General features: G+C 52.0%; 1 protein-coding gene across 4 annotated transcripts in view; it reads left to right on the top strand.

Moving 5' to 3' along the window:
• LOC109385199 (retinoic acid receptor RXR-gamma-like) overlaps nt 1-25,468 on the top strand; it is a 153,260-nt gene extending 127,792 nt beyond the window's left edge. The window contains exons 1-4 of one of the 4 annotated variants that reach the window (XM_019647175.1): nt 279-641; nt 14,530-14,777; nt 22,696-22,840; nt 25,110-25,468. In XM_019647175.1, coding sequence (XP_019502720.1) covers nt 593-641; nt 14,530-14,777; nt 22,696-22,840; nt 25,110-25,453 — 786 coding nt within the window. In that variant the 5' untranslated portion in view covers nt 279-592 and the 3' untranslated portion in view covers nt 25,454-25,468. Of the gene's footprint in view, nt 1-278; nt 642-14,529; nt 14,778-16,376; nt 16,646-16,747; nt 16,940-22,695; nt 22,841-25,109 lie in introns of those variants that run through there. The other 3 variants (XM_019647194.1, XM_019647168.1, XM_019647184.1) reach the window with 3 other exon arrangements.
• Nucleotides 25,469-26,322: the final 854 nt, after the last annotated feature.

The following is a 26,322-nucleotide window of genomic DNA, read 5'->3' as shown; positions in this document are numbered from 1 at the left end:
CACCCCCCTTTCCCAGATCCGACACCAAGTAAGTGCATTGGATAGTTAGCCGCCAGAGTGAGAAAATGCATTTTTCATCAGACCCCATTGATTTTTGAGGGTGCCAGTCCAGGAAAAGGCACCTGAAGAGCCTCCCCTCCCCGGCCCCCTCCCCCTCGCGCCTGACCTACTCTGGGGCGCTCGCACATCGATTGGCTTGCTAGATAATAGATCGCGATCCCGGGAGGGACCTCTGGGGACACGTAGGGAGCTGGAAGAGGCGCACGCAGCCGCCCAGCCCCGAGTTAATCAAACTAGCAACAGGGTCCCGGGCGGCGGCGGCGGCGACAGGCGGAGCGCAGCGCGCGGCGCGGTGCGTGGTTACTGACAGGCGGCAGCTGCCGCGGGGGCCCGGCGTGCCATGTGGACGCTCCCACCGAGAGGCGGGCTCCTGGCTAATCCCGGAGGGCTGGCCCAGCCCGCGCTCCCGGCGGCGAGGCGGCGATGACCACACTCGGCAGCCCAAGTTGAAGGGAGCCCGGCTGCGCCTGGGAGCCCGGAGGCCGCGGTCTGGAGAAGGCGCCGCCGGAGGACTATGAGCTGAAGGGCCAACATGTACGGGAATTATTCGCACTTCATGAAGTTTCCCGCAGGCTTCAGCGGTAAGTGCTTCCCGGTCTGCACCGTCCGGGGAGACGGGGAGGAGATGGGGGGGGGGTCCGGACAACCGGGTTAGTGTCGAATCACCTATGTTTACATGCACGTACGGTGTGCTTCCGTGCGCGCGCGCGTGTGTGCACGCGTGGGTGCGTGAGACGGGGAGACCGCTGCCGGCCAGGAGAGGTTTGCACATCCGAGTGAGTGGGCCTGAGGAGGGGGCATGGGACAGTCCGAGGAGCGTGTCTAAGCCCATGTGCGCGAGAAGACTGCCTGACACGGAGCTAGAACAAGAGCATTGTTACACCCAGCGTGCGTGTGCGTGGGTGTGGAAAGGGAAGAGTTGCAGGGCAGCCACTAGGATGCACCTATTATCCAGCTCGCACACTGAGGATAAAAAAAGGCAGGAAAAAGGTTCTGCCCATCTTGAGCGTCCCTGGGACACATGGTAGCAAGGGCATGCTTGCTTTATTTAAAAGCAGATTTCCCTATAATTGGATTTTTAAAAAGAAAACATAGCACTTTAATTTGCCACGAGCTTCCCTTCCCCTCGGTTCTTCCCTTTTGATTTGCTAATAGCCTCTGGTCCCCTCCCCAGCTGCTGACCCCAATTGCATTGCAAGGGTCGCTGCCATCACTTTCATGCTGAGGGCCTGGGGTGGGGGTCTGGGCTCTTATAACAGACAGGGGGGCTGCCTGGAGCTCCCAGTCGCCCTGCCGGCAGGGCAGCCCGGCACACTTCACAGGGGCTGCCTCAACGCCCAGGCACCCACATCCCAAGGTCCCCCAGATTCAGTGACAGCAGCAGCACAGGTGCCCAGCTTTGAGTAAATGGAGCCAACAGCTGACCAACTGGCCTCACTTGTCAGCTGGTGGCGTGGAGCTCCTGCTCCTGGGAGCTGATGGGGAGCTTTTGCCCTGCGACGTTCGCACTGGCAGGCAGGACAAAGCAGAAATTCTTGTCAGGTCTCAGAGCGGAAAAGTCCCTGCTCTCCGCCCTCCTGCGCGGGACCAGACAGTCCCTCTGAAGGCTTGGTGCACAGCTTGGCTCCATGCTGGCAGGACGCTCTGTGAGGTGTGGTGGGACCTCGCAAGGTGGGTGTGGGGGAGTGGGGGTGGCTTGCCCATTCACTCAGGGTGCTGTGGTAGTGTTTATGAGGCAAGCATGCTGTTTGGTGCTGGGATACAGATGTGAATGAGACACGGTCTTGGCCACTTGGGTCAGGTAGCCTGATCGCACAGACACATTGTAGTGCTGTGTGGTGTGTGTCGTGTCCGCGTCGTGTCTGAGACACGAGGAGGTTGCTGCTTGCATGCAGGGGGTGGGGGCTATGGATGTGTTTAAGTTACTGGGACCAGTCTTGTGACATGACCCAGTGAGCATGGTGGCCAAGGCTGTGACCTGGACATCTGATCGCCCGTTCATGGCTGGGTAGCTGGGTCCTGGGTGTGAAAAGCCTTCTCAGCTCCCGTCTTGGTCCCATTCACAGCTGGGCAGCGCTTTTTCCTTCCCCTCTGAGCTCAGTTGTCGGAAGAACATGCTTATCCGTGAGATGTCAGGACCCCCACATTCTGTGAGGTTATGGCTGCCAAGCAGACCCTCTATGACAGTTGGGGTGACTAAAAGGGTTGAAGGTGGAGGGATTTGGGGAGAGAGCTAAGATAAACGCCGGAGAAACAAGGTCTAGTCCAAAATTCGGTGGAACCTTAGCACCTAGAGGACCTCTCATTGTATAGGTGTGAAGATCGGGGTGTCCAGGAGGGCACGGACTGGCTCAAGGTTAGGTGGGGTTGAGTGGGAGAGCCCTTCCAGAAAGCCCCTGACTCAAACTTAATAATCGTCTTCCTTCAGTCCCATATAGTGACAAGAGCACGAAAGGTAGATAGAACTGAGTTTGCTTCCTAGGTTTTCACTGACCAGCTGGGAGACCTTAGTGTCTTCACCTGAGCCTCAGTGTCTTCACCTGTAAAGTGGAGCCTGTAATCTCATCCTCAGAGTGTTGTTATGATAATTAAATCTGCGAATGCAGGAGAAAGCAGCTCCTCAAGTGTTGTCCATATATTTAGTACTTAATAAAAGTTAGTATTTTCCCCTCCCTCCGGTTTACCCAAGCACTGACATGCAAATTAATTTAAAAACTAAACATTACTGTGGAAAGATGAATTAGGAATCTGGGGAAATAAAATTAAATCCATGAAGACCCACAGACTTTGCTGGTTTCGATTTTCGTAATTGTGGGAGCTGGGGTCTGTGTAATTAGGTTTGAGGTAAAGGGCAACAGGGGGGCCAGCCTGGAGGAAAGTAAGTTGCTGTGTGGAAGGGGAGGGGAGAAGGGCCATCCATGTTGTTTAAATGCCTCCCTCTAATGCTACTTTGTCTCATCATTGCTGTGGGAGGAGAACAATTATTCTGTTTAGTTCCGTTGATGTTTTCCATTTTGTTTGTGCACGCCAGGCAAGAGGCTGCTGCGGCTGAGCCAGAAGCCAGGGCCCCACCTGCAGGGAGGCCTGTCTGAGAACCTGCCGTGGGGAGGCATGCAGGCAGGAGGCAGGCAGGAGGGCTGCCCGCAGGTACCCGGGAGACCTGAGGGTTGGAGAGAATGCCCCTCCCCTGCAGCCGCTCACTGCCTTTGCCCCAGTGCAGCAAGTTACGCTGCACTTATGAACTCGTTTGGTGTGTCCCCCTGCCCGTTTACACATTAGCAAATGGAACCACAGGAGTGACTTGAGTGTGGGGTCCTCCAGGGAAGTAGTGTCACCTTCAGGAAACAACACCTGGGATTTGGGTCTGGGGCTGTGCTTGCCAGCGGTCAGGCCATCATCCCATCAGTGAGCAAGACACGGGGCAGACTGGCCCAAAGGTGGTGACTGGCTGGGTGGCAGTGGCCCCATCTGGTGCCCACTCTCCCCACGCCGGCTCTGCCCTGTGACGAGGCAAGAACCATTGTGTTCTCCTTCTCTGCCAAGTCCTGGCTTTGCCAGCTGCTCAGGAGTGATTTGTTTGCCTGGATGAGACAATCATCACCTCTAAGAAGATGGTAAACAAAGCCTGTGACCCCGTCCAATATTGTGCAGTAATCCTCAGGGAGCCCTCAGGGAGAGGGGAGGCTCCCGGGCCTCCTCACGGCACACCCAGCATTTCCCAAGGGCCAGACACCCTGCAAGTACTTGACCAGTGTCAGCTTATGCAAACCCACGACAACACCCTGAGTAGGCACGAATGCTCCTTCTAGAGAGGCAGACACTAGCCCTGCCAGGTGGAGTGACATGTTTAAGGTCCCATAGCTAGGCAATGGCACAGCCAAGGATGGGAGCCCGGCACCTGGCTGCAGAGCCCACGCTCGGCTGAGCTGCCTCTCCTGGCCTCTCTGGGAGCCGCACGCATGGCACCCCCGTGACTCAGGAGCCTCAGCGCTGCCCACCGGTTGCAGACTCATGGCCTGTCCTTGGAGGAATAAGACACAGCATGGCTTAGCAGTCGCTCAGGGAACACAGCAACCTGTGGACAATTAATTGGTGGCTTCTTCTGGGGGCCTCCTGGTTTGTAAGAATCCTGCCCCAATGACCTTGACCATCTGTAGAATTGTCCCTTTTTCACCCAAGAATAGACATGGGGAGGGGGGTGTTGAGCTGGAGATGCTTGCGCGTGCGTGTGTGTGTGTGTGTGTGTGTGTGTGTGAGTGTGTGCGCGCACCACGACACACTTTTCCCTCCGCAGATGTGTGGGTGGCTAATTGGGACCTACCATGGCCATAAGTGGTTAGTGGTTAGGGTTTATGTAGGGAGGAGTAACTGTTTATGAGATTTAGGAAGGAAGATATTTAACATAAACTATTTTCTGAAGTATTTACCATCTTCCCAAGAGATAGAGAGCTGACTAGCAACTGGAGAAAGAAATTGTGCCCAGAGTGCCGTAAACTCCCCACCTCTGCCTTCCCCTCATTGTGTGCAGAGAGCTAAGCCCCCAGACCCGGCGCTGGGATGCCCGGGCTCCCGGGGAACCTGCTCTTTCCTCTTAGTTGAAAGCAGAAGACACAGAGGCCCAGGGAACGTCAGAAGTTTATTTCCTAGGAGGCCTGGGTTTGGGTGGCTCTCATGATACTGAACCAGGTCGTGGCCCCCCGTGATCGTCACAAAAGAGTGAAAATAGTATCCAGTGTTTATTGGGCATCTGCTATATGCCAAACCCTTTGCCAAGGGTGTTACATTAATATTGCCAAGGACTCCAGGAGGGGAGGTGCTACTGCCACCACCCCCATTGTACTGACAGAAATGATGGGCCACAGAGAGGCTGAGTGACCTGCCCAAGGTCACCCAGCTGCAAAGGAGCAGACCTGGTCCAGGCCGAAATATTTTATTTCCAAAACATTTGTGTTTCTTTTGAACATAAACATTTGCAGCAAATGAGTAAAATAACTAGGAGGCAGGGGGACAGGGGACTGGGCCCTGGAAGGTGCTCATGAACAAAGGTCACACACTTTCCCAGGTGGACCCCACTGTATTCTAATGCACGGAACCCAGTTTCACCTCCCAGATCGGGGGGCGGCAAACTCTTCCTCTGAAGAGCCAGACAGTAAACGTGAGTCTTTGCGGGTGACAGGGCCCCTGTGCCAACTGCTCATATCTGTCCTAGTGTGAAAGTGGCCACTGTCAATGCACAAAAACGCACAGACGAGGCGGGATGTGTTGGGCCCCGGGGATGGTCCTGGAAAGGTCATCATCACGTCTGACTGTTCTGCAGCGAGCAGCGGCTCCCGGCACCAGCTCTTCGCCTGGCTTCCCCACCACCGAGCAGGATCATCAGAGCTCTACAGAGCCTGTGGGTCCTCCGAGCCCTCAGCCGCCGAGGGGGACACTTGGGAAGCAGGCGTGGCTTGCCCAGGACCTGTAGCTGCTTGCCGCCTTTATACTGGGTCCCCCTGAGCTCCTGGGGGCCACCTGGGGAGGCAGGAGGAGGAGACGGATCTAAGCCACAGAGAACCTCCCCACCCTTAGGTGAGCTAGCTCAGCACCAACCGCACAGTGTCAGGTTCACCTTCCACAGAGCAGGGATTCGATCACATCAGGCCTGGAAAATAGTAAACACACAGTAAAAGAGCTCTCCTTCCCCGTTTCAGATAATCTGGAGCCTGTGGCACGAAATTCAGCTAGAATTTTGTACTCGGGTTTTCCTTAGAGGAGGTTTTTCTGTTGCTCAAGTGTCAACTGTGCCCTAGGAGATGCCGGCCAAGTGAATCCAGTAAGTTGTGGATTCTGCCCCGGTGACAGAAAAGTAGGTGTTATCCAGTCATTGCATTGTCCCCGGAGATCGTCGGGCAGAGAGAGAGCTGAGGCCCGGGACCCCCAGGAGAGCCAGGCCCCCTTCCTCAGAGACGGGACTGAGAAAGGGCGAGGTGGCCAGCAAGGGCTTCCGGGGCAAGCGCAGCTCCGAGTCCAGGCGGGGCTGCAGAACTCCACATCTGATCGGAAGGGAGGGGAAGGCCTGTGACCTCTGATTCCGAAAGCACCTACTGGGAGTCGGAGGAGCGTCAGAGAAAGCGCCATAAATACGTGGGGATGTTTCTTCCAGGCTGGTGGCCGGTTCCATTTCTGCGATTCCACATCTGCTTTGTCCCCCCTTTTACTGGCCACCAGTGTCCTGGGGAAGCAGGCTCTTGGAGGGCTTGGGGCTCATGGGGCCCTGTTTTCTCAGCCCCAGCGGTGTGAGGAGCAGAGAAAAGGTCAGAGGTCACCAGCAAGGAAAGAGTCTCGTAGACCGCCGTGGGGATGCCCGCTCATCAGCCAGTCAGTGCGCGCTGGCTGGTGCGGGTCCTGCGGGACCACGAGCTGAGGCCCACGCCTGCCCCTTAGGGACGGACGTGTAAGCTGTTACAAGGTCTGGAGTCGGCAGAACCTTTGCGGATGAGTTATTTCTGGAAATGTTCCTTGGGGCTCAGGTTAACTGAATGGATCCAAGGAATGCAGGTAGTTAGACCCTGAGAACCAATGATTCCCTGTGTGGTCCCCAGTGGTGACATGACGTTGCAGCGGGGGACACTCTTCACTGTATGGTAAGGTGACTGCAGTGGTTAGGAGACCACCCGCATCTAGAGGCTTGGAGAACATGGCACGAAGCCTGGAGATGGAGAAAGGGGTGAGGACTTGGGTCCAAGAGCTGGGAGTGGATGAAACTGGCGTTCAAGGGCCCCAGGTGCAAGGGCGGGGTGGGGGGGGCACGCTGAGCAAGTGCCCTGAACGCTCGCTGGCGTTTGTCTCGGTGGGCTGGCTGGTACATGGTGTACAGTACACGAAACCGGTTTAAAGGGACAGACAGCCGTTCCTGGTCAGTGGGCCCCACTCCCCTGGTGCCTGTCCTGTGTTGAGGACGGGATGATACCCGCCTGGGTGGGAAAGGTGACATACAAGCAACATGCCCGTAAGTGCACGCAGACAGCGTCACAGAAATTGTGCAGGACGAGGTAATTCACAACAAGCCCTTGGGAAGCTCACCTTATCATTCTGGACCTCAGTTTCCTAATCTGTCTGATGGGGATAATTCCTGGCCTACTGACAACTCTGAGCCAGTTTGAAGCTTGAATGAAAAGACAGTGGCCTCATGAGGGACCACGGAGTCCACAGTGCCCAGCATGGGCCTGGCACACCGTGGGCACGCAACACATCCTTTTTAACTGAACCACCTGACATGGACGTACGTAGCACAGAATTATGAAGAGCTGTGGGGCTGTGAGGCCGAATACAGTGGAGGGAAGCAGCTCGGACCGGGAGCCAGGAGACCCGGGGTTTTTGTTAGGACTCTGTGGTCCTGAGCAAGTCACAGGCCTCTCTGGTATTATCTTTTCTTCTGTAAAATGAGGTGTCTCTTCAAGGCCCCCCCGAAGTCTGGTTTCTAACCCAAAACAATATGGTATGGCCTTACTAAGGTATGACGTAATTAACCCAGAATGGTGATGAAGTTGTCATGCTATGAATTAGTTTGCATTTCCTCATTCACCAAAAGAAAAAAAACAAACAAACCCAAAAAAGGTTGTTAAGCAAATAAGATTGTGGAAGTGTTGAGCCTGTTTAAGCTACATCTGTTTTCAAGCAATTTAAAAAGCATAGTAGGAGTGTCATTAGCATATTAACGGGGTGTTAATTACAAGAGTCTTTTGAAGCAGATTTTATAAAATCCCCACTTAATAACCATTAGCTTGTGGTACTTGAAACAAACTCTTCACGTGTGTTACTTAGAAGTAATAAAATTGTAATTTAAAAGTAATCTGCCAACTTGTCACGAATTTAGACTGATTTTTCTCTCAATTGATCCAAATGACTGAGGTTTTGCTATAATTATATATAATGCTGGTAATAATGAGGCTGATTATCAGCCTTTGCCTGCTTTCAGTACCTCCATCGGTGCAGATCTTAGGGGAGGGGCAGGGATTCAGGGAGATGGAGGAAGGGGGTGTGTGGAAAAGAGGGAGACAGAGGAAGGGGGCCACTCTCCCCCTCCCCTCACCCAAGCGCCAGCCAGCCAGCAGCCCTCCTCTGGGGATGGAGAGAATGGGTGGGGCTGCCCCGTGTGGGCTCTGAAAGGCTGGCCAACTTGTGTGTGTGTGTGGGGGGGGTGAGGGGGGGGGCGGGGAGGGACACACGCAGGGGGTCAGCCTGTGGATGCTGCATCTCCTATTCCTGCTGAGAGGCCCTGGGGCTGAGCCTCTGGGAACCCGAAGGAGGGCCTCCCTTCCGTGGGTTCCTTTATCCCCCCACTGAGAGAAGACTTCCCATCCAAAGCTGTGGTTTCCACTCTGCTCCCCACACCCTCCGAATTCAGCATCTCTTAGCTCGGTGTCCGCGTGGGTTAAAATGCCGAGCCCTGAGCCTGTGAAATTCCTTCCCGTCCAGTCTCAGGGTGGCCGTGCAGCTCTGATATGTGAAAGTGCTTTTGGAAACGCTGACAACAATTCAAATATAAGACATACAGCCTGCAACTCCTGCGTTAGGGTTGGGGGGACAGGTGGGGCTGAGCTGGGAGCCCCAATGGATGCAGGAACCAAAGCTGCGGTTAGAATGGGGAGAGTCCTAGTCAGAAGGGGCCAGGGCCCAAGTCCTGAGAGCTGCCAGGAAGGGCAGGAGGGCACAGAAACTGGGTCTCGGAGGCATGGTGGGGGGGCTGGGGTCCACGTCCCATAGTGCTGGCCGGATCTGAATTTTATGGGTCATTTAAATGGAAGTTTCAACTGCCAATTGAGAATTACAAGGGGGAAATTTGTTTTTTAAAAAACACTTTTTCTAAATGAATTTTTTTATAGTTGCTGTATATGTACCAAGAAAACTACAGCTTAGGGTTTGGTTTTTTTTCCTTTGTGTGTGTTTGTGTGTGTGTGTATGTTTTGGAATGATTCGTTTATTTTTCTAACTTTACCAAAGTTTGTGGCTTACACCTACCTGCATAGAACAGGGATATTTTAAACCACATAACTGCAGACGAACTGGAACAATGTTGTTTTAAAGGTTCCCCCCCACCCCTGCCTTATTATTAGGTTATAAATATATCAGGAAGAAACAACATTTTGTGTATGCTTTTTCTAAAAAGTTCCATCTTATTTGTCCAGATTTTAGATTCTCAGAGTAAATGTCATTTACAGATGCAGACCACAGGTAATCGAGTAACTGCTGTAAGGAGTTCCCGGGCCAGTGTAGTGCGAAGTGGGGCTGGGATTAAAATCCACACCTGCAGCTCCCCCCGCCCCCCGAGATTCAAACACCGCCGTGTCATTTACCAGCCGTGCTCCCTCGAGCAGGTTACTCAATGCCTCTGTCCTGGTTTGCACACTTGTACGATAGGGGTGAGAGTACCAGCCTCATGGTAGGTAGGGAATGTGCCAATATTGTATATATGGAAGGTTTAGAGCCATGTCTGGCTCGTGGCAGTTGCTTAACAAACACTATCTGTTGCCATCGTTGCTGTTACGCAGTGGAGGGGGTGACATCAAAGTGCCCTCGCGTGCCAGCCCCCGCCTACCCCTCTTAGCCTGCCAGTGTGTTGCTGGCCGAGCAGGAAGAAGTGTATGAGTGAGTTCCCCTTAGGGTAGGAAGAACGGGCCAGGGGTCTGAACGTTCCCTGATTCTCAGGCGGAGGCATCCATCCCTCCGTCGGGGCGGAAGAGGCAGGCGATGGTGCGCCCCGCGGGGAGAGCAGGGTCGGGTCGCCGTGCGCTCCCTGACTTCCGATGGCGGGAACTGGCTCTTAGAAATAGCAGGTGTTTTCCTCTGTCCCCTTCCCCGTGGGTGGGTATTAATAGTTATCAGCGATTCACTACAAGTTTCCATTTCGACCTGAAGAGTGTTGCTCATGGGACAGCAAGCTCTCTGCCCTGACACAGCAGCAAATGGGTGGGAACACCACGCCATTTGCTCCTGCCCAGCCAATCAGGAAGACCCATGCGTGGCATTTTGCTCTTATTGGCGGAGGATGAGGTTGCTAAGCAACCTCCTCACCTTGGTAAGAATTCTGTAGTTCTAAGTACCAGGGCCCGCTCTTTCTTAGTAAGTCCCCCTCACCACACACACACACAGACACACACACACACACACACACACACACACACACACACACACAGTTTGTTATTCAAAGATTTAAAAGGTTTTGGTTTTGGTAAACATCAGGGACATAGATGTCTTAATGCAAACAATGTCTACTGATGAGCTCTATATATGGCGATATACGTTAATTAGCAAAAAATGTATCCCATTCATTGGTTAGTCAGTAAATATCTTTTGAGCATCTACCGCATTTCAGGCAAGTGCTGTGCGCTCAGTGATAACTGCTGGCAGCAAGGGGGTGAAAGTAAAGCTACGTGACCACCAGTAGGGCAACAGACATTCAGAGGGAAGTCAGCATGGAGGACCTCTGTGTGTCAGTTTGTATTACGGAAGCTGGGGCGGGTCCAAGCGGAGAGGTAGCTGGGGGGATAGAGGGACACTCTGGGCCCAGAGCAGGCGATTTACTAACCAATTTAGAAAATTAAGTATTACACACAACTGGTGTGTCCCTACCAGTGTACGGCAGTGGCTGTCCTTAATAGAGCATTTGCTATCGGCCTGGCTTGGGCTAAACCCTTTACGTACACAGTCTACTATGGCACCAGGCCAGATGCAGCCTCTCCGTCACAATGTCACAACGTTTACAGTATAGGACAGAATTGCAGCTGCTGCCACTGGGCCAGAGGTTGTGTGTGTCTCCATTTGTAGGTGAGGAAACTGTGGTTCGGAGAGGTCAGGACCTCAGCTCCAACCTAGGAGGTTTCGGCTTCAGAGCCCTGTCTTCTTGTAGACTGCCCCCTGATGCCATAGTGCCACGGTGCCCTCAGCAACTTTAGAAAGTGACAGATTCCCAGCAGCTCTGGTTCCTGGTGACCCTGAGAACCGGAAGGTCTGACACGGTCCAGCTGAGGAGGACCGGGCTCCCAGTGCAGACGCAGCCCATTCCAGACTGCCACCCGCACTGCCTTCTTTTAGATGCCAGAGAGCCACATGCCACCTCAGTGCTCGGGAACAAGGCTGGAGGGTCCTAGTGGCACCGAGCGCAGGTGTCTTCCTGGGAGAAGGGGGCTCAGGGATGTGAAAGCCTTCCCTAGGTGGGTCGTAGGAGAGAAGCGAAGCTCCTGAAGAAGTCTGCCAGCCCTTTTCCATCAGATAAGTTAATTTTTATTAGAACCAGTGCCCGAGCAAAGACAACGAGCTGTGTGGGGTGCGGAACGGTGCGTTGTCCAGGCATCTGGCCGCGGGTGCGACTTGAGTGGGTCCAGAGGGTGTCAGGTCGGGAGCAGGTGAGGCCGATGGGAGGCAGAGCAGGGGCACCGGCTGGAGGACCAGGGAGAAGCCGCAGAGAGAGCCTCGGCTTTGGATTTGGACCGGAAACCTGGTTTCTGGAAAGTGTGTGGTGCCTGTGGTCCTGGCTGGTGTCCTGTGTGGCTGTGACAGAAAAGGAGTGAGATGAGCGCAGCCAAGAAAGATGTCACCCACAGGGGTGCTTTAGTATCTACCTGTGAGAAGGGACGACATTTCCGCGGAGAAACACTTTTGTCACCAAGGTCATTGTTTCTCACCTTTTCTAAAAGCAAAGCTGCTTATTCCTAAGAGCCCATCCTGGGTCATTGTGAGGGGCAGAGAACCCAAATGCATTTGTGTGAGATGTATTATTTGCCTTTGCGAGTTGTAGTTTTAAAAAATGTAGTTATGAAGTAGCCCCCTTCTTCTGGGTCACTGACTCAGTAGAAACAAAACCACATTTTTAAAGCCCTGCAAACCAAGCTTTAACTCACTGTTTCATTCTATCTTGCAGTGCACCATTCTCACCAATTGGTCAAGGACTGTATTCTGATAGTCCTAATTATTATTATTATTATTATTATTATTATTATTATTATTATTATTAAAAATGTGCTTTAAATTTCAAATCTCTCTCACGTCATCTCATTTTATTCTTGAAACAACTTTTGAGTTCTCCAAAGCCCCTATTTGTATATTTTCGTGCAGGTCGATAGATGTTTCTCAGGTATCGTGCCTTTGCAGACTAATTTCATGATATTCTACATATTGAGTTTCCTTGTACATGGAGTGTAACTTTCTCTTAGGTGAATTCCTTCTTCTGTTTCTTCTTCTTCTTTTTCTTTTTTTAAACTTAAATAGCTATTTTGGGGAAGATAATTCCATGCAAAAACAGAAGCTCAGTCACATGCCACAAACAGAAGGAAACAGGAAAAATAAACATAAAACTACTAATATTTTACCAAGTTTGCTTCCATACCACCGACAAGGTCTCTTCCCACGGGTGGCACAGGTCCTACGCCATGGGAACTCCTGGGTTGATGAACGTGTTTCTGTCTGTCCTGTAGCTCTAGGACTGGTGTCAGGTACTGGGTGTCGCCCGGGGGGCAGAGGACGGGGGATGGAAATGAAAGGCACCGTGTCTCTGAGATTCGTGAGAAGCAGAATAAAAACGACCATGGCAGGCCCTTTGGTCTGTTTTTGGAAAGCCGGAGCGGGAAGGGAAGGTCGATTTCCTTCAGATGGCGTGGCCGTGGGGGAGGACGGCTGCCCTCCCAGTGGAGCTCATGGCTCCTTGCCCATCAGGTCACATGCCCTGTGAGTGACAGGCTCAAGGTATACCCTGGCTTCTGTAAATGTCACCGCCTTCCAGCGCCTCAGAGTCTCAGTCGGTAGCCGCCTGGGGAGATTGGGGTTTTTCTGGCTTGAGTTCCTGGAAGCTGCCCTCTTCTGTCTCCTTCAGATGAACTTTCGGCTTGAATTCACTTCAGAATTGAGCCGTCCTGTGCTTTGTGATGTGACGGGTCTTCAGCTCATCTCTGCTGTCCTTGACAGTCACGCAGGAGAGAGCCTGGCCTTCACACTAACAGTTTGAATCTGGGCTTTGTTACTTCCTACCCGGCCAGTGCCAGGTACCGTGCTTGAGGTGGGGAAACAAAAACCGGACACGTTCCTCCCTCTCCGTTTAGTGGAAGAGACAGGGAAAGAAACAGGCGGTTATTTAGAAAACAGAAAAGAGCATCAGACCAGACCAGAAATACCAGCGAAGGCTTCCTGGAGGAGGTGACCCTTGAGTCAGACCTTGAAGGATGAATAAGGTTTCACTGGACAACAGAGGTGGGGACAGGTCATCCTGGAGCTGGGGGCAGCATGGGGGTGAGACAGCTGAAGTTTCCTCACATGTAAGAGGCTGAAGTGGTCTTCACAGGCTTACGGTCAGGATAACATGAGTTTCCATGTGGAGATTGGTGTTATTCAGGCCACGTAATTAACGTCTGACCTGTTCATCTGAGCCCTCCCCACTCCGCCATGCTCTCACAGCCAGCTGTGGGACTTAGAACGTGGTGGTTGGGAGTTATCTGTTGATTAGCTGTCCCGATAGACTGAAACCGTCCAGCTAGAATGAGGCCAGGCCACAGGGCTCTCGGGCATGGCAGGGACTGTTCTCTCCACAGCTAGGCCCTAACGAGCGAGCAGAAGCTCAAGAGAAACTCCAGCTGGACCTTTTCCCACGGAGATGTTTATGTTTAAGACGTGCCCCACGGCGAAAACACTGACTCGGAAAGGTGTATCACCCCGTGTTCATCGCAGCCGTATTCACAAGGCGAGACACGGAAGCAGCCTCAGTGTCCACTGATGGATGGATGGATAGAGGAGACGTGGCATGTAGTCTGTGCAACGGAATATCAGTGTCATAAAAAGGGGGGAAATCCTGGCATTTGCGACAACATAGATGGACCTTGAGGGCATTGTGCTACGTGAGATAAGCCAGGCAGAGAAAGACAATTACCGTGCCAGCACACATACACGGGGAGTCTAAAACAAAGCAAAACAAAAGCCGGCCTCCCAGAGACCCCGAACAGCTTGGTGGTTGCCAGGGGGGTGGGGGGTGAGCTGTGTTCTCTTGGGCTGTGAACCCCCGGCACGTGGCACCTTCATACACGTTTGTTAGGACCAGCACGTGGGGGCTGTTGTGAGTGAATGACTCTCTCCGACTTGCAGGTGCAGCCCCGCCCAGGTCTCAGCCACAGGACTTTGAGGCAACGAATTCTGGAGCAGCCTGGGCACCTGCTCACTGCACCTTACCTGGGGCAGGGGGGTTGGTATTGTCTCATCCTCCCGGTGTGGCTGGCCCATCCCCGGGGACCAGGATGGTCCTGTGGGCTGTGCCCCGTGGCCCTGGCTGCTGACCTGATGCAGTCCAAGGTGGCTTCCGGGGGGCCCAGAGAACTAACCTTCAGTGAGGGTCCTCTCCCCTCTGCTCTCCGCTTGCTGTGCTCGGTGCGGAGTGAGCACCTGGGGTTCCAGCCCACCTCTGCACTCCCCCGGCCTCCATCACCTATGCCCGTCTCCTCCCTACAGGCTCCCCCGGCCACTCCGGCTCCACGTCCATGAGCCCGTCAGCAGCCTTGTCCACAGGGAAGCCGATGGACAGCCACCCCAGCTACACGGACACCCCGGTCAGTGCTCCGCGGACCCTGAGTGTGGTGGGCAGCCCCCTCAATGCCCTGGGCTCTCCGTATCGCGTCATCACGTCCACCATGGGCCCGCCCTCAGGAGCTCTGGCAGCCCCACCAGGAATCAACCTGGTTGCCCCACCCAGCTCCCAGGTAAGTGTCCTTCCAGCCGATGTCAGCCGGGCTGCCCCTCCACAGGTGCTTGGGGTGTGCCCGCCAAAGGGACCGGGCTGTCTCTGCAGACTTCCCTCGTGCGTACGGGGCCTTTATGAATGCGCCAAGCAGGCAGCCCTGGAGAACCAACGGTGCCTCACGGTCTGGGAGACTGTGGCCCAAAGGGAGCATCCTACGGGTTTGGCCCTGGCGGGGAATTCAGCATTTCTCAGGAGAGGGGCTGATGCGTGGCGCACACAAAGCTGCTGTTCTAGGGACCTAGAGGGTGGCCCGACGCCTTTCGCTTCCTTCTAGCACGGCCACGCTGAGGTCAGCAGCCTTCCCGCCTCGTAGTGGTCAGCTGTTGCTGTAACAGTGCCGAACAACAACCAACCCCCAATTTGTCGTGTGTCGCAGAAGCACACGCATTTTTTTTTCACTCAGAGTTTGCATGTTGGTCAGGCTGGCTCTGCTCCAGAGGGTGGGTGAGCCGGGCTGGGCTGCGGCTGGGTGCAAGTCTGCTCCTCGTGTCCCCGACTGGTCAGGGCACACTGTCTTTGTGCTGTGTCGCAGCCACACCAAAGTCCAAACAGAATCAGGAAAGCACAGTGGGGTCTCTGCTCGCCAGGTCCACGAACATCCCGTTGGCCTGAGAAAACCGTCTGGCTGACTCCGAGGTGCATGGGGCAGGGAGACAGGCTGTGCCTATCGTGGTGGGAGGTGCTACAGAGACACGGTGCAAAGGCTGTGGGGGGTTAGGAGCCAATCGGTGCCTCCGTGGGGCCTCGCGGGGGACGGACGTGCTGCGTCATGCAGCTGACTGCGATGTAGTGTCGTATGTGCTATCCTAGGCGTAGGGGCAGAACTGAAGGGAGCACAGAAATGATACCTGCGAACTAGCCTGTCGATGTCCCACAAGGGTGTGTGGCCCCTCAGAGGAGTGGGGACCGGACAGCGGTGGGGATGGACGGGTACTGATGCCTCTCTCGCACCCTGCCATCCACAGAGCTGGTGATGCCCTGCCCTGCAGGATGGGGGACCCTCAGCAGGTTGGTTTATTCATTTTTCTTCATGTGACTGGATTCCAGGAAAACAGGTCAAAGCCAGTAGGTTAGAGACAGAAAGAGATGTTGAAGTTCTGGGAGAAAAAGTGAAAATTTGCAAAGGACTTTCGTTCCCCCAAATACCCATGTTTGAGGTCCTCCTGTGTATTAGGCACCATGTGACACTGTCCTAAGTTCTGGGGATAAGCTCTGAACAGGTGGCTGGAGTTTTTTCTCACTGCAGTTACACCGGAGCAGGCAAGATGGACAGAAACCAAAGGAATGAACGAGATAGTTTCAGATAGCAGTCACTATACCCATGAAGCAATAAACAGGGTGAGGTGGTAGATGGCTGCCGGGCTGGTGGGTGGGGAGTGGGCAGGCCTGCTCTTAGCAGCCAGGCTGTGGTCTGACAGGCCCAAGCTGGCCCGTAAATTCATCTTCACAGCCGTGTGCGTGGCTGGGCCGCTATTCCTGGACCGTATGTCTGTACAGAGGGACTAGGGTTGAAAGGTCAGCTGAAAGCTTGGTCCTGGCCAACTGGGCTGTGTGCAGAGGCCGAGGCCAAGTCTGCTTGGGAGCTATATTCAGCTTGCCAAGAGCTGGTGGAGCTCAGCGGCCCCAGACACTGAGCAGCGTGTGGGCTGGGGCTGCACAGCCACACGGCAGCGACACTTCTCCCAGTTAACTAGAGGACACAGGACATCCCGTGCCCTCGGTGTGACCACAGCGAGTTGGAGCCGGAACAATCTGAATAACTGTATCGTGCCGTCCTTAGGCAGGATGGGACCTGAGAGGGCTTTCCTCCCGTGACCTGGGTCTGGGGTAAGTCCTCCGACTGGGGTGAGAGGACGAGGGGTTGGGGGTGCTCGGTGGGAGCAGCAGGCAGGCGGGTCTCCTGTTCTGAGCGCTCACTCGGTCGTGTAGCTTCTCCAGCTGCTCTTGTTGGACCTTCCGTGGTGAAGAGGAATGAAAGCTGACCTGACTCTGGAGACAGGGACTGTGTCACCGTTTGTGAACCCCTCACATCTCTCAGCTCCTTCTCTTCTATTGTGGGCTAGCAAATCCGGCCCTGATTTTATGAAAATCAGAGGAGACGTGGATTTGGAAAATTGCTGCGTAAGTGCCTACAGTGCTCTATGGCAATAAGTTTATTATTTTTATGGTTATTGGACCTGGGGGACGTCTATTATACACCTGATCATTGATTCAGGTGTCCTGTGTTGCTGGAAGGCTCTAGAGGAATTCCCTGAACTTGGTGCTAGAGATTAAAAATGTGTCAGACTGGGGTCTGCCCTGGCGAGTGTCTGAGTGGGTGAACAATCTTCAAAACACCAGCTGTGTAATTGGGAAGATATTTATGCAGCTTCCAGGCAAAATGAGCTAGGCCTCATTTTCCCGAGTGTGAGTGTGAGTGTGTGTGTGTGTGTGAGTGTGTATATGTGTGTATGTGTATGTGCATGTGAATTGCTGCATATCTAAGTGTGATGCCTGTTGGCTGCACCTGGAACTCGCCCTGAGTGTCCTTGACACGCTCACACTCGCTCTCCCCTCCCGACCCAGCTGCCTGACCGGGGTTGTGTCCGGAGAATTCCTGCCCTGGTGGTGACTGATAACTGAGCTGTTATCCTTTCAGGTGTTTGCATTATTATACAAAATACTGAGGCAATAACAGTTGTAAACGTTAGCGCTAGAACAGACCTTAAAGATCATCTTGTTCAATAAATTTTAAAAATTTGGCATAGCGCCATTTCTTCAGGTGAAAGCACCTTTGAAAGCCTAATGTTCATGCCGAACAAAAGCCGGCCTGTGAACAGGGGCAGGTGACGTGCATCTTCCTCGTCTCCCCGCACCCCGTCACCCGCGCTGAGCCTGGAGACCACTGACCGTGCCTCTGTGGGGTGACCTGGCCACGATGGCACAGTGAGGAAGTGGCAGGTGTGGATGGAACCCAGGGCTCCTCTCCTCCTGACAAAGACCCCCGTTAGAGGAACGGAGCGCCACCTGAAGGGGTCCGTTTCCCGGAAAAGGAGCGCCTGCCTGTAACCAGCCGGCCGGCCACGTATCTGCCTTCAGTGGAGTAATTTGGGATGAGAGCAGCTCAGAAACGGGGTACCTAGTGTTTGTGATGGCCGCAGGGCACCCAGGAAGCCCTGCTCATTCCCGGCTGAGTCCGCCAAGGGCGGACAGGCCGGCCAAGTGCGTTTCCACCCTGTTCTCGCGGGACAGCCGGCCGCCTGGTGAAGCCGGCTGCAAAGTGCTTCCTTCACTGAGCTGCTTCTAATGGAAGAAGACAATGGGGGGTGGAGGGCGGAGTGGGGGGCAGGCGGCTAATGGGTTTGCACTCTGGCGGCTGCCTTCCATCTCTTGCCATTGCTCTGAGCTCACACAAACCCCAAGCTGCAGAGGGGCTGATGGAGGAGGGCACCCATGCACCTGCCCAGCCACTCCCTCCCACCACCATCCTGATTCACGAGGTGGAGGGGCGAGGGGAGGGGTTGCTCCAGGGACGGGAAGCTGCCATAGCTGGAGGCCTGAGGGTCTCCTGGCACATGAGACAGGCAGTGTGGTAAGGGAGGAATGATGACCTGCGTCCTAGCTTCAGCCTGTTAGACCCGGGAAGGCACCTAACTGGTACCTGGGCAGGTGCATAGCCTTGGGTGTCTCTGCCCGCCTTCCCCAGTGCTGCTGCCCCATTGACCTCACTGAGGCAGTTTTGAGGACCTTATTTCCGTGCTCAGAGCCTCTAGTGGCTCCTCAGTGCCCCCTAACTTAAATCCACTTCCCTTAGCCAGGCCGTCAAGCCCCGGCCCGGTCACAGCCTGCGTCCCACTCTCTCTCCCATCCATCCACCGGACAGACACCTGGGCTTCACTCCCAGCTGCTGTTCTCGAGGCCTTTTGCCCATCACCGGCCTATCCAGATCCTACCTATTTGTGAAGCCATCGCGTCCCAGCCAAATGCCTCTTCCTTCAGGAAGTCTTCCCTGATCTCCGCTGTGTGTAGTCTTTCCTTCCTGAGCTGCCCTAACTGGCCTGTAACCCACTACACCAGTGGCCAGTTCCTTGAGCCGGTGACTGCATCTTCTTCCATTTTCATCCCCCGTAGGATTTCTGAACGAACAAACGAGTACACCACTTGAAGGCTCCTTTTCCTCATCTGAAAAATAGGGTTGTTGTGAGGGTTGAAATACTTCCTTCGCGCTGGGCAAGCTTTCCAGGGATGGCAACCCGAGCCGTAACAATAACAGTAATTCCTTTCTGTGATGGCTGCAGGCTGCCAGAGCCGGTCCTGAGGGAGGAGACGGTGGGTGAGGACCTCCTGACCCCAGCGATGGTGTCCTCTCCCTGTTCCCATGAACTTTCTTGCCCGTCTGAGGATTTGGGGACAGAGTCATGGTCAGTTGGAGAGCTCTTTCTTTGGGGTCATCATCTGTTTCTTAAAAATCAGTATGCATCTAAATGTATCACATATCTTGAAATAATAACAACCTAGTATTATGACAACATCAAATAATTTTCTGACAGCCCCCAGCTAAGAAATGGAATCATTTAACCTCCTTGGTGGGTCTGGCCTCGTTGACTGCGGAATTCCTAGCACATTGGTGGAATGCTGGCTCGTAAATAAAGGCTCAGAATTCCAGTCTGAATTAAGCCGATTTTATTGGAACGATAATAGCTACCATCACGAACTGCCTACTGTGTGCCAGGCGTTGTGATGGGCATCTTACATCACTGTCTCATCTAGACTCTGTACGTTAGGTGTTACAACGCTCAGTTTACTGATAGGAAACTGAATCAGAGGACAGGTGACTTCTTTGAAGTCGTGCAGCCAGTGGGGGCCAGGCTGGGAGTCACCCGCAGGCCCCAGTAATCCTTAACCCTGGCTGCACAGCTTTACCTGGCAAACTTAACGGAATGCCAGGACCTGTGGCCCTCAGGCCCAGTGAGTCATAATTTCTGGATGTGGGGTCCAGACATCCCTTCATTTCAAAGCTCCCAGGCATACATGCAGGGCCGAGAACTGCTGCATTCCATAAACCAACAACATGCTGGATGTAAGATGGCGACGTCTTGTCTTAGCCTTGCATCAAAAGGAGGAGGAGAGAGAATTCTCTCATCACATACGTGTTTTTGTCCCTCAGGCAAATTAATTTTTAAAAGTTCTTGGTGACTTTGATTCCAGGGTGCTGAAGGCTGTGGCTTCTTGTTTGCATGCCTCCTGCGTTTAAGCCAGCGCCTGTGCCCGGCTCCTGTACGCAGTAAATGCCGAGCGAGTGGAAAAAGCCCGTGCATCTAGAAGGAACCTCACTCAGCCTCTGTTGCATTTCATGTTTTATTGATCATTCCTTCTGTCCCAAAGGCTTTGACTAGAGGAGAAAAATCCTACCTTTGGCTCAGCATGAGAATCACGGTGACTTTGGTTAGGCAACGTGACACATGCCACGTGGACCATCCTGAAGACGGAGGCCCGCCCTTGAACCCCCACATGGCCCCCAGCTGCCCCTACGGGGCCCTTCAGCAACTCCGCATCACCTCGGAAGTTTCTCTATTTCGGTGCTTGTCTGACTCCTCAGTGAGAGTGTGCATTTTTGAGCCCTGAGAGGCAGGCTGTCCAGACCCCGTACGGCGTTCCTCAGTGCCCAGGCTGTAGACCTGTAGCCCCGGGCACTCAGAAGTGCCGCTGACGGGTTTCTGGCTTGCGTTTCTCTAACTTGTTTCCTTTGATGAATCAAAACCCTTAGAAGTGGTGTCTCTCCAAGAGTCCTGCCAAGGGGTTGTCTCTCCAAGAGTCCAAGGGGGTGCTGGCTGTGACTGGGGCACACTGAGGGGCGCACGCTAGCTTCATGGGTCCGCTCCCGCCATGTGCCGGGCCCACATGGGCGCTGGGAACACAAAGCCGACAGTCTCTGCTTCCACATGTCTTCTACTTTCATGGAAAGATCATTTGCTCCTTCAAAAACATGGCCTGGGGCTTTCTGCTCCGTTTTTGGTGGCACTGCAATGATTTGGGCATTTGGTCCAGCATCTTCATGGGTCCTTGAGATGACCGCGCACATGTCCTCTCTTCCATTTTACTGGGAACTCCTAAGGGCGTGCGTTTTTATCCATCCCGTGCCCCGGGCTGGCACAGCGCCGGCTTGGGGAGCGCTCGGTGAATGTTTGTTGACTGGTTAAGTGAAGGGATTCGAAGGGTTTCTTGGCTCTCTGGGAGCCTGCCTTTTGCCGGAGGGCTCTACCTCCTTTTGGAGCATGGCTGCAGAGGCAGGACTTAATAAAAAATTAAAAAACACACGGTGGAATTGGCCGAAGAGTGTCGTTCCGTGTGGGTTTCCAGCTCACCCAGGACGCACGAGCGAAGCAACAGCCGAGAGCTCGGATACAGGTGTGTGGTGATTTTTGGTTTATGTTTTGGCTTCTAGAAATGACTTAGCCCCTCTTACCCCACCCGTTTTCTCCCTTAAATTCACATCACACAGAGGCATTCGTAGATACTCTGTGCTTGGAAAGTCCTTTTTTGGGGGTAGAGAAAAAATATTTTTTATTAAAAATTTTTTTTTTCAATTACAGCTGACATTTCATATTATTTTATATTACTTTCAGGTGTACAGCGTAGTGGTTAGACGTTTATAGAACTTACAAAGTGATCACCCTGATAAGTCTAAGGCCCACCTGGCACCATCCATGGTTATTACAATATTATTGACTATGTTCCCTGTGCTGGACTTCACATCCCCGTGACTGTTTTGTAACCACCGATTTGTACGTCTCCATCCCTCTGGCTTTCTCAACCCCGCTCCCATCTGGCCACCATCGGCTTGTTCTCTGTATCTATGGGTCTATTTTTGTTTAGGTTGTTCGTTTATTTTGTTCTTTAGATTCCACATATAAGCGAGACCATACAGTATTTATCTTTCTCTGTCTGACTTATTTCACTTAGCATTATACCGTTTAGGCCCATCCATGTTGTCGCAGATGGTAAGATTTCATTCCTTTTTATGGCCGAGTAATACTCCACCGTATGTATGTACCATGTCTTATTTATCCAACTGTCTGCTGTCTACTGATGGACACTTTGGTTGTTTCCGTATCTTGGCTATTGTGAATAGCGCTGCAGTGAACATAGGGGTGCAGATATCTTTTCATATTAGTGTGTTTTCTTCAGGTAAACACCCAGAAGTGGGATTGCTGGGTCATATGGTAGTCGTATTTTTAATTTTTTGAGGAACCTCCGTACTGTTTTCCATGGTGGCTGCACCAATTTACTTTTCCACCAATAGTGCATGAGGGTCCCCTTTTCCCCACATTTTCACCAACATCTGTTGTTTGTTGACTTACTGATGATGGCCATTCTGATGGGAGTGAGGTGGTATCTCATGTGGTTTATATTTGCATTTCTCTGATGATGAGTGACATTGAACATCTTTTCATATGTCTGTTGCTCATCTGTATGTCCTCTTTGGAGAAATGTCTCCTCATGTCCTCTGCCCATTTTTTTAAGTGGGCTGTTTGTTTTTTTTGGTGTTGAGTTGTATGAGTTCTTTATAAATTTTGAATATTAACCCCTTATTGGATGTATCATTGGCAAATGGCTTTTCCCACTCAATAGGTTGTCTTTTCATTTTGTTGATGGTTTCCTTTGCTATGCAAAACATTTTAGTTTAATGTAGTCCCATTTGTTTATTTTTTCTCTTGTTTCCCTTGCCTAAGGAGTAAGCACAGTGTTTACTCACCCCACCGTCTTGCCTGGAATTCTCTGGAAACTACTTCTTGAAATAAACCTTGCTTTTTCTCAAGGATACCCTTGTTGCTTTCAGCCTTGTGGGTTGGGATTACCTGGCTCTGTGTTTTATTGTATTTTTTTTTCTCTCACAGCTCAATGTGGTCAACAGTGTCAGCATTTCAGAGGACATCAAGCCCTTACCAGGGCTTCCTGGGATTGGAAACATGAACTACCTGTCCACCAGCCCGGGGTCTCTGGTTAAACATATCTGTGCCATCTGTGGGGACAGATCCTCAGGTATGTGCAACAGCAAGAGGTCCCTCCCTAGTGCCCCTGGCAACGGGGGTCCCGGAGAAGGCGCAGCTCCACTGTCTACCTGCTACTTGGTTCCCGATGAAAGAAGAGGACCATTTAGGATGGTCCAGCTTGGAGCCCAGGCTGTAAACTCCTGTCACTGGGCTCACAGCCTGCAGTCTTGATGAATTTAAAGTATGACTTCATTTTTGAGGATTAGATTGATAGGAAACACATCAGAAGCTCCGCCCCCCCCACCCCCGCCCTGGAGTTACTGTGTTGAGTATATATCTGGGATAGAGAAGCTGTTGTGATTAGCTAGTATCTCAAGCTAGAGTTTTATACATATATAAATATATGTATTTATATATATAAATAAATGTATTTATAAATATATTTATTATATATATAAATTCTAAAAATAATGTCCCAATGTAGAAAATTTGGAAGAACTAGAAAAGAAAACTGAAAAAAATGATCTATAATGTTCCTAACAAAGGCAAACCCTTTAATATTTTAACATATTTTCTTCTATAACATTCTAGGTTTTTCACGTTTTCATGGGTGGAAATAAATGTGTTTTCACTGATTTCATCTTCTTCGATCCTCTTCCACTTTTGCCCCAGTTATTTCTTTTTTGACGCCTTTCTCTTCTTCCATCATTACTGCCCCCAAGTCCCTACCCCACCTGTTTTGAAGACATCGAATGTTTGATTTGATGAGTGAGCAGGTGGGGAAGGTTCTTTTCTACAGCTGTTCATGATGATGGCTGACTGACCATTTCTTCATCATCTTCTTGTCACCAAAATCACTACAAAATGTCACTCCACTGAAAGTTGCTGGAGCCTGGAACTTATTTGGCCGATGTTTGCTTGCTCTCAAAAAGTTGTTTCCAAGTTATGCAGACTTGGCCATTGCCATAGCAACAGAATGCCAGCTCCACCCTGATGGGAGTTTTCTCGACCATGGTTTAATTGAAAGTCTGGGAGGGCCATTTATATATCGAAGAGCCATGGAGGTGACAAATTGGTCCAATGTTTCTCAAAGACAAATTCTGTAGAGCTGAGAGCATTGGGTTCTTTGAGCCCAAGATAAAATCTTGTATTTATGACTGATGTGAGTTCATAAATTAGTACAGTCAACTGATTAGGCACAGACTGACTTTCCTTAGGCAAGCTGCCTCGGCCACCGTCTCATCTTAGAGGGATATCTTTTGAAATGCAAGGTCCTGGTAGGCAAATATTTACATTTGTTAATTTTCAGGGAATTCAAATTCACTTTAATATCAGCCTAAATACAGCTGCGTTAGAAAGTCACATCAGGTCTGCAGCTAAACGGCTGCACATATTGACTCAAGAATCAGACATAACTATGTTTTGAATTATCTGTTTCCTTATATTTTTGAAGTCCCACAATTCCAACCAATTGGGCATAGCTGCCTGGTGTGTAGTGTTGAGAAGACTTTGGCTTAGAAGGAGTGTTGGGATTGATTGTTGATGCCTGTGGGGGGGGGTGTGGGGGGTGAGCGTGGTGGCTCTTCTGACACTAATTAGCCTTCCCTGCCTGGGGCCATTGGAAACTGAATGTGTGGAACAGGTAATGAGGGCAATGGAACCCATAACAGGTTATTCTGGATCAAACAAAACCACCTTCCGTCAGACCTTTACGTTGTATCTCGAGGTTGCACATCATATTGTGCTATAAAGATCATATACCAATTTATTTCTCCAGCTGGCAATAACATTTAAAAATTCATAATTCAGGAGGCTGTTCGTAATTTAGAGTGAAGGATAACACTTTCAAGGGGGATTCCTAAGTCCTCGGGCCTCATTTATGGGGAAATATTATTGAAACTGAGGTTCTTTGCCTGTTCGATGATACCCAACAAGCATAAATATTTTTATTATGTACACTACTGTCTTGAATGGAGGCAGACCATTTTGTTTAACTAAACACAAGAGTTGCCTTGATAAAATAAGTGTAAATGAAATCAGATCTTAGCTCAGGAGTTTTCTAATGATGCTCTTGGAATTAGCGATTTCCCAGAGTAGGTGCCAGAGGGAAGATACAACGTGAGGCGTGTTTACTGGGCCTGCCTTTGGCTCCTGGGATCTGCCTGCATTCTCTGCTCGTCGTCCTTTGCCTTCTGCCCAGGTGTTTTTCTAGTTTCCCTGCGAAGGGCGGGCGGAGGGGGGGAGGGCAAGGGGTTCTTTTGGATGAAAGAAGGAAACACACAAGAACAACCTAAGGACTGTTTTGTTCTTGCGAGTAGGAAAGCACTACGGTGTGTACAGCTGTGAAGGCTGCAAGGGCTTCTTCAAGAGAACCATAAGGAAAGACCTCATCTACACCTGTCGCGACAACAAGGACTGCCTCATCGACAAGCGCCAGCGCAACCGCTGCCAGTACTGCCGCTACCAGAAGTGCCTGGTCATGGGCATGAAGAGGGAAGGTGAGGCCCCCCACTGCCCTCCCCGCTCAGGGGACAGCAGCTGGCACATACGACATGGTGAGAGACAGACGCGGCACGGGGCAGGAGGTGTTCGAGGGGGAGGCTGGGATGACTCTGGAGATCATGATTTCTCGAGAATTGCAATCGAATGTCCCCTGCCCTAGGAAATGTGTCCCCGGAGCAAAGGAAGCAGGATCCTCTCCTGGAGCTCAGATGATGGGCCCCAAACTGGACCCCAACCTTGGCTCTTCCAATAGCCAGGCAGCAAATTTGAGAGCCCAGGTTTTGGGGTCCTGGTGCCCTTCCTGCACAGGGACCCAGACCAACCTGGGTGGAGCCAACGTCTCCCCTCTCATCCTGGGTCTTCCTCAGGGAGTCCTGCTGCTTTGATTCCACCCTCTGGGCCTTTATAACCTTGGGCGGCTGCCAATCTTCTGAGATTGGCATGTGCCATGGGCTTTGGGGACCATTGGCATTATCAGTAATCAGACTTGGCCGTCTGCTTCGGGGAGACCACCATTGTGCACTTTTAAACTGTTATGTCTTTCTGTTCCAATGTGGGTCAGCTGCATTGGTGCAGAGTGAGAAAAAAATCTGGAAGCGCTTTCTGTTCATTCATGAGATCGAAAAGTCTTACCATGAAACAAGACAAATAAACCGGAATGGGCAGTTAATTAACTGGTGAACTCAGGCAGGTATGTGGTGTCAGTGGTGAATCTTAATAGATTTCAGAGCAAGGAAGCCCTGCCTCTGTAAGGAAATAGGAACAGGCATTTCGTCAGTCCTGGTGGGTCCTCATTCTTCAAGAACTTCCTTTCTGTGGGGAGAGGAGGCTGACCAGAAGGACCAACGAAGGAAAAGTTTCTTTGAGCCCCTGCTAAGAGAGAACACTACTAAGAAAGAACAAAGTGACATTCCTGCAATCTCAGCATGTCTGAGATGGACGGGTCCCTTCAGAATAATCGAATCAACCCTAGCTATTCGACAGCTGGGGACACAGGCTTGGAGAGGTGGACGGGGTTTTCCAAGGTCC

The sequence above is a fragment of the Hipposideros armiger genome, unplaced genomic scaffold, assembly GCF_001890085.2.
Source record: "Hipposideros armiger isolate ML-2016 unplaced genomic scaffold, ASM189008v1 scaffold_6, whole genome shotgun sequence".
NCBI lineage: Eukaryota > Metazoa > Chordata > Mammalia > Chiroptera > Hipposideridae > Hipposideros > Hipposideros armiger.
The sequence above is the reverse complement of the archived record's forward strand: the minus strand, read 5'-3'. Positions and strand labels throughout refer to the sequence as shown.